General features: G+C 39.2%; 1 protein-coding gene across 2 annotated transcripts in view; it reads left to right on the forward strand.

Moving 5' to 3' along the window:
* Positions 1-4969: 4969 nt before the first annotated feature.
* The window catches only part of LOC107159588 (P2R1A-PPP2R2A-interacting phosphatase regulator 1-like), a 70096-nt gene continuing 67340 nt past the window's right edge, over positions 4970-7725 (forward strand). For both annotated transcript variants that reach the window (XR_007344831.1, XM_015506179.2), the window contains exons 1-2: positions 4970-5142; positions 5290-5479. Coding sequence is in view for 1 of the 2 variants with exons in the window: in XM_015506179.2 (XP_015361665.1) it covers positions 5364-5479 (116 nt within the window). In the remaining variant the exon portion in view is untranslated. The remainder of the gene's footprint in view (positions 5143-5289; positions 5480-7725) is intronic.

Raw genomic sequence — 7725 nt, forward strand, 5'->3', positions numbered from 1 at the left:
TACTCCTCTGTTTTTAGATAGATGCACAGTTTTTTTAGTTCTTTCTGAGTGTGACACTTGGCCTTCTGGGACAGTGGCAACATAGAGACATCAAGTGCAGCTCAGAAATTCACAGGGAGGAGCCCCTGAAGGCCTTAGTAGTCCCTTGTTTTGTGGGTAGAAGAAAAGAGCTTTTATAAAATTCACCTTAGCCAAACTTCTCTGGCCTAACAGTAATGTGTCAGTAGTTCATCTTGACAATAATTAGCTATCTTTTATTGGGATGTTTCTCTTAATTTCCTCAGCTCCAATGCTGCTCTCCCAAACTGAAAATAATAGTTTCTTCAAATGCTTTGGGGTGATGGAATTATTTGAGAAATTTGTTTCAAAGGATCCCTATTTGGGACCAACAAACAAGAATGTTTGAACACCACTGTTTTTTTCTGATGCCCTTTGGTGGTAGAAGGAATTTTGCAGAGTCACTATAAAAAAAGAGTTGATTATTAGGTAATATGTTTTGCCCATGAAATAGTGTAATAATAATAATAATGCTTTATTTTTTTTAAGGTTATGGATCATCAGGAGCATGTTCATGTAGCCTCATTTAATGTAGTCCTATGTTGATTAAGGAGATTTAAATATAATTGTTTGCATTTTTAAATTTTTTTTGTGTGGGGGGGTGTACCAGGGATTGAACTTAGGGGCACTTGACCACTGAGCCACATCACCAGCCCTATTTTGTATTTTATTATTTTTAAATTTTTTAAAAAATATGGACACAATAGCTTTATTTATTTTAATGTGGTACTTAGGATCGAACTGAGCTTCACATGTGTGAGGCAAGCGCTCTACCACTGAGGTAAACCCCAGACCCCTATTTTGTATTTTATTTATAGAGACAGGGTCTCACTGAGTTGCTTAGTGCCTTGCTATTGCTGAGGCTAGCTTTGAACTCCTGATCCTCCTGCCTCAGCCTCCTGAGCTACTGAGATTACAGGTGTACACCAGCACACCTGGCTTGTAATAGGGTTGTTTTATGTTATTTTTTTTTAAGTTGTATACAGACAAAATGCCTTTGGGTTTTTTGTTTGTTTGTTTGTTTGTTTGTGGTGCTAGGATCGAACCTAGTGCTTCACACTTGCAAAGAAAGTGCTCTACCACTGAGCCACAGCCTCAGCCCTGTAATAGGTTTTTTTTAATGTTTTTTTTGTAGTTGTAGATGGACAGAATGCCTTTATTTGTTAATTTTTATGTGGTGCTGAGGATTGAACCCAGTGCTTCATGCATGCCAGGCAAGTACTTTGCCACTGAGCTATAGCCCCAGCCCTATTTTGTTTTTTGTATTTTATTTAGAGATGGGGGTCTCACTGAATTCCTTAGCACCTCACCCACTGCTGAGGCTAGCCTCAGCCTCAGGAGCCCCTGGGATTAAAGGACTGTACCACCTTGGACAGCTAACAAAGAATCATTTGTTGACCATATACAATCCCTAACTCCTTAAAGTCAGATAATTTAGTTGAATCCCTAACTTTCAGGAGCTTCCTAGTGTAGGGGAAGCTCAAAAACATATGTGATAGCTTAGTGGTAGAGTGCTTGTCTAGCATGTGTGAGGCACTGGGTTAGACCCTCAGCACCACATATAAATAAATAAACTAAAAAATTAATTAATTTTAAAAATTAATTAATTAAAAAACTAATCCACAACTAAAAAAAAAAAAAGAAGAACATATGCGATGAAGGGTGTTAATTTGGCCATCATTTCCGGGTTTGATTCACATCATGATTGCCTGCCAAATTTATTTTGCATTTCAAATAAATCTTTTGGGAGGTTTGAGGTGTTCTTTTGGCTTGATGTTCAACTTGTATTTGACTTTCTCTTGTGGCAACTCCAGGTTGAAAGGAAACTTTAAAGTTGCCATGACAACTGGTAAAATAAAGAGTTGATTATGACATATTTGTGACATCTTTATAGGTAAGAGACCTTGAACAGGTGGCAGCAGACTGGGACATACAAAAAAAGGAGTAGCCTAAGTTTTAAGATATAGATCTAAGCAAACCAGTGGTCTGTGGGCATGGACTATTGCTATGGAACAAAAAGAGCTGATCAAGAAATACAGCCAGGTTGGTTATAATAATGTGTATAGGTGGAAATGGGGAGGAGTACAAATAACTCCTTTCTTTTTTGGCGGGGTACTGGGGATTAAACTCAGGAGCACTCAACCACTAAGCCACATCCCTAGCCCTATTTTGTATTTTATTTAGAGACAGGGTCTCACTGAATTGCTTAGTGCCTCGTCATTGCTGAGGCTGGCTTTGAACTTGCAATCCTCCTGTCTCAGTCTCCAGAGCTGCTAGGATCACAGGCGTGTGCCACTACGCCCAGCACCAAATAACTCCTTTAAATGTTGTGTTTGTCATTATAACATACAGAATTCTTTCTGGTTCTATACTACTTGTTCCTTTTGATATTATAACCTGTGAATATACTATATGGGTCCTGTCTATATATTCACAGATTTTGGGTTCCTGAGGTATAGCTTTTCTATAATAAGAGATTTTCTCCTTTTTGATAATAGCTGGAAACATATTGCCATCTCAAATGTTTAGTCATTTCATATCTTTTCTAGAAACTTTAGTCTGTTACTTGCTTTTTGTCATTTTATTATACCTATCCTCTTTGTGTAATCGTACTTAAATTTTTTTAAAGAAAATAATTTTAATAAAGAATATAAGTAATATTGCATGTGGATAAAAAGCTTAGATTATATCAACCTCTTATATTTAGAGATAATAATGGAAAGAGCCATCCATTTTTACATTTACAAATTACAGCAAATTCATTTGTGTCTGAAAGGTGGACTTAAATTTTTAAAAATTAAATTTTGTCTCTTCTTTCAAAATATTTTCATTAAATCATATTATTAACAAACTGAATAGTAAAATAAACAGAAGAACAGAGGTAAGAGCCACTTATTCACAAGTTGCTCCATTTTTTTCTGTTATTCAGTTTGGTTTGGACTTTTTTATTTTTATCCCAAAACTGGGGATTGAACCCATCGGTCTTATGCCTAGGAGGCAGGTACTCTACCAACTAAGCTATATCCCCAGCCCCTCTGTTTTCTCTTTAACCATTGCTTTTTGCCTTCACTCTGAATTTACTCAGCTTTAGCCACCATCTTTTGTAAACTCTCCAAGTACCCTGGGAATTTTAACAGTGGCTTTCTTACCTTGGTAGTAGTCTGGACTCTGCTGCTACCTAATGATGTGCCGTTCATCTTTTTGGAATTTTATGACCTGTAGAATAGAAATAGTTTATCTAATTTATAAGATGGCTATGAATGGCAGTTTATTTAAACCTGCATTTATTCATAAAGTAATTTAATAAATATTTATGAAGTGCTTATGAGTACAGAAATAGTGTCCAGGGAAATATTCAGGAACACCTCATCTATCTTTTTATTTAAACAGAAAGTCAGAGGAATCTTGACTTTGTCATTTCGTAGCTATTTCAAGTAGCCCTTCTGGGCTTTGGTTTCCTACTTTGAAAAATGGGCATTGTGCTGGGCGCTGTGGCACTTGCCTGGGAGGCTGAGGCAGGAGGATTGTGAGTTCAAAGCGAGCTTCAGCAAAAGCAAGGCGCTAAGCAACTCTGGTCAATGGTTGAGTGCCCCTGAGTTCAACCCCCATACCAAAAATAAAATAAAATAAAATAAAGAAAGGAAAAACGGGCATTGTGATGGTGCCTACCTCACAGAATTATTGTAAGCATTAAGTATGATCATATATTTAACATGATTAGGACAGCATCAGGCACATAAGTGCCCAATGAATGGTAGCTGTTATTGACCTGTCTTACATCAGGGATGGAGAATCCAAATCATCCTCATGTCTGGGATTTAGGTAATCTAATTGTGCATAATATGATCAAACTTTTAAAATTCCATTCCCAGAATGAAAGAAGAATAAATGATTATCATCTTACATGTCATAACTTGTCATGAATGGTTTCAAGGCAATTGCATTATTTTAAGTTTACTACTGATTACCTGTGCAGGGTTGATGATTGAACCAATTAATATAAGTATGTGAAAACATTTGATAAGATGAAAAGTGCTATACCAATATTATGACTAATTAATAAGTCTGATATCATTAAGTTCATTTTACCTTCTCTGCCACTTCTCTATGTGGTTCCCAAAATGTGTGGTTTTATAATATTCGTGTGAAATTAAGATTTCAGTACTCAATATGGCTAATTAACTGGTGTTAAAATTCAAAAGCAGCAATTCTTTAAAATGGAAAGGCTGATTTGAATGGATTCTGAGATATGTTTTAAGAAAATAAGCCTCACTGCTTTAACTTAAATCTTTGTAAGTTAGCTGAAGTCTTTATTTCTTAGATGACTAATTATGAAAAGTCAAAATTTATCCCATAGAAAAATACACACATTACGATTATGGTAAAAATGAAACCACATTGAAAACTTGATTCTACACAATTGCAGAACCAATCTGCACAATAGGTTCAATGAGGTAATCGTTTTATTGAGACCCTACACACTTCGTTGACTTTCGTTTCAAACTTTAGCTTTTTTAAGATTCCAAAGGTGTAGTGTGTCTGCTGTTACAGGATGGAAAACATAAGGAGTTAGGCTAGCCAAAACAGAAAATTGAGCATTAGACAGGGCAGACTGGAAGGCGCTCCCATGCAAAACACTCCTCCCAATTATCTTTCTTAAGTAAAGATTAAAGAAACCGTGGCGGGATTTGCATAGTAACAGAGGAACATCCATTGCAAATCCTCAGCAGCAAGAGCAGTGGGAACTGGCAGTGGGAACTGGCACTGGGAAAAAGGCGGTTCCTCGATTGCAAATGAGCTCCTGTTAAGGGTGACAAAGACACCTGGAGTGACGTTAATTGTCTGCGTATAAGCAAGCGTCATCTGGTCAGATGCAGGGCGCATGCGGGAAGGGGCGGGACTAAATCGACTCCGGAAGGCGGCAAATTGTAGTTTTTGTTTTGGCTGGGAAGGCTTAGCTGAGCTTGTGTCGCCTAACAAAGATAAAGGAGAAGGGATCTCAGCGGTGACTGAGATAAATGCCTCATTTTGTATTATAGACTTGGAGGTGGGAGACCTTTTCTGCGTTAGGGGCCAATGATAGGGGTAAGGAAGTTTGGAGCCAGTTCTGTCAAACTTTGTGCCCACTGGTGTTAGTGAAGTTTGGGCTACAAAGGTGAACACTCCTAATCGTCTAAGAGCTTCCTCCTTTATTTTTTTTTTCCCTTTTGCCTCTCTCCTTACATATCATAGGTGGCTTGTCCTTATATGAACGGAAACCAGAAAGCATTGAGAACTTCGAACTAAGCAGTGGTTTCATCCTTGACATGGGCATGGCACAGGAGAAAATGGAAGTAGACTTGGAGCTGCCGCCGAATTCCACCACCTCAGATGGCAATGCCCTAAGAATAGCCAACAGCGTCCCTTTGATCAATGGATTTGGGTGAGCAGGGTTGAGATACTGGAAGAGGCAAGCGGGCATTGGGGAGATGTTGGACAAAAGTGACTTCCTATAGCATTCCCTTCCTTGTATTTATGGAAGTTCTGCAGGTATCTCCCTTGTCTCTGGTGTCTGGAGATCCCACCCTCAGCCTGGTGGAGTAGGGGCAGGTGTGGAATACCCTGACCAGAGGGAGAGTACACGCCCCACCCTGAGGTTGACACACATCTAAACCTAAACATCCTCTGCTGACAATCCACCTGGACTAGAAAGCAGCAATCAATCAGGATGGAGCACCACTTTTTTACAATTTCAGCCCATCTCTTACCCACTCCTTTGAAGAAACAACACCCTCCCCAACCCCTCCCTGATTTCACATCTCCTGTCAGGACTATTTTTTCTTATTCTCAACTGCTCTGTCACCTCTGACCTTCACCTCTTACACACTCTAGATGAAAATGGTTGTCAGGCAAATAAACTTGGACCTTTCTACACCTAGTTTTTATTTGAACATAGAGTTTAGGTACTATAGAAGTTCAGTCTCCTAAATTACACATTTTTAGTGGATAATATTCCCCCAAAGGAGAAGGAAAACTGATTCTAGGGAGGGGTGTGTGTGTGGAAAAGTTTTGTTATTTTTATGTACAAAGCACACATATATATCTGTGGTGTGAAAATTTGGTGGAAGAGGAGTTATTAGGAGAAAAAATATCTAAAGAGGCTCGTTGGAGGCCAGACAATGAAAAAAAGAATTAGAAACACTGCATTCAATGATAGTTAACTATTTCTTGCACATATCTGAAGGTCTGGCATTACTAAAGGTTCTCATGCATGCTAGGAAAGTGCTCTGCCACGGAACTTCAGCCCCAGCCCTCAAATACGTTTTTAAATGAGATTTTTTGAGTGAGAACATAACTTACTGGTACAGCATTTGCCTAGCATGTGTGAGGCCCTGGCTTCTATACTTAGCACTGGAAAAAAAGAGAGAGAGAGAAAGAGATCTTGGATCACATATCCCAGTATCATTAGATTTTCTAGATTCTGTAAGTCTGAAAAGTACATTCACGATATGTTATTAGCTTTGCTGCTCACCCCCAAGCCCTGGTACTAGAGATTAAACCCAAGGGCACTCTAACTCTGAGCTACATCCCCAGCCCTCCCCACTTTTTTTGGTACTAGGAATTGAACTCAAGGGAACTTAACCACTGAGCCACATCCCCAGCCCTATGTTTTGTATTTTATTTAGAGACAGGGTCTCACTGAGTTGCTTAGCACCTCACTGTTGCTGAGGCTGGCTTTGAACTCACAGTCCTCCTACCTCAGCCTCCTGAGCCACTAGGATTACAGGCATGCACCACCTCTCCCAGCACCTTTATTTATTTTTATGTGGTGCTGAGGATTGAACCCAGTACCTCACACATGCTAGGTGGAGAGCACTCTACCACTAAGCCACAACCCCAGCCTCTGTATTTTATTTTGAGATAGGGTCTCTCTAGGTTGCTTACAGCATTGCTAAATTGCTGAGTCTGGCTTTGAACTTGCGATCCTCCTGCCTCAGACTCAAGCTGAGCCACTGGGATTACAGGCATGTGGTGCCATGCCTGGCTTCTCAACCCTTTTTATTTATTATTTTAAGAAAGGGTCTCAGGCTGGGATTGTGGCTCAGCAGTAAAGTGCTCGCCTAGCATGCGCGGGGCCCTGGGTTTGATCCTCAGCATCACATAAAAACGAATGAAATAAAGGTATTGTGTCCAACTACAACTTAAAAAATTAATATTACAAAAATTATCTTTTAAAAAAAAAGAAAGGGTCTCACTAAGTTATTGAAGCTGGCAAGGAACTTGCAATCCTCCTGCCTCAGCCTCCCAAGTTGCTGAAATTATAGCCATATACCACCACACTCGGCTGCTCCTCACTTTTTATAGTGTCATACTACTTGATAGTTGTAATATACACAACAAAAACTGAAAGACAAGATCAGTCCTCCTTGTTGAACACATGAGACTCATATCTCTTGAAAATGCCATAGTGACAGAGCCAGTACTATGAACCTGTATCTCCTGGCTCCTAAACTAATGAATTCTGTACTACTAATCAATATCTAAGCTGATTAGCTCTAATGAAATGCAGCTCTCTAGTGATTTGAGGCAGGGGAGAACATATTGTCACAAAATAAAGCTAAAATTGACCAAAAAATAATACATTACCAGCCTGGTGTGGTGGTGCATGCCTGTAATCCCAGTGGCTCA

Source organism: Marmota marmota, unplaced genomic scaffold, assembly GCF_001458135.2.
Source record: "Marmota marmota marmota unplaced genomic scaffold, marMar, whole genome shotgun sequence".
NCBI lineage: Eukaryota > Metazoa > Chordata > Mammalia > Rodentia > Sciuridae > Marmota > Marmota marmota.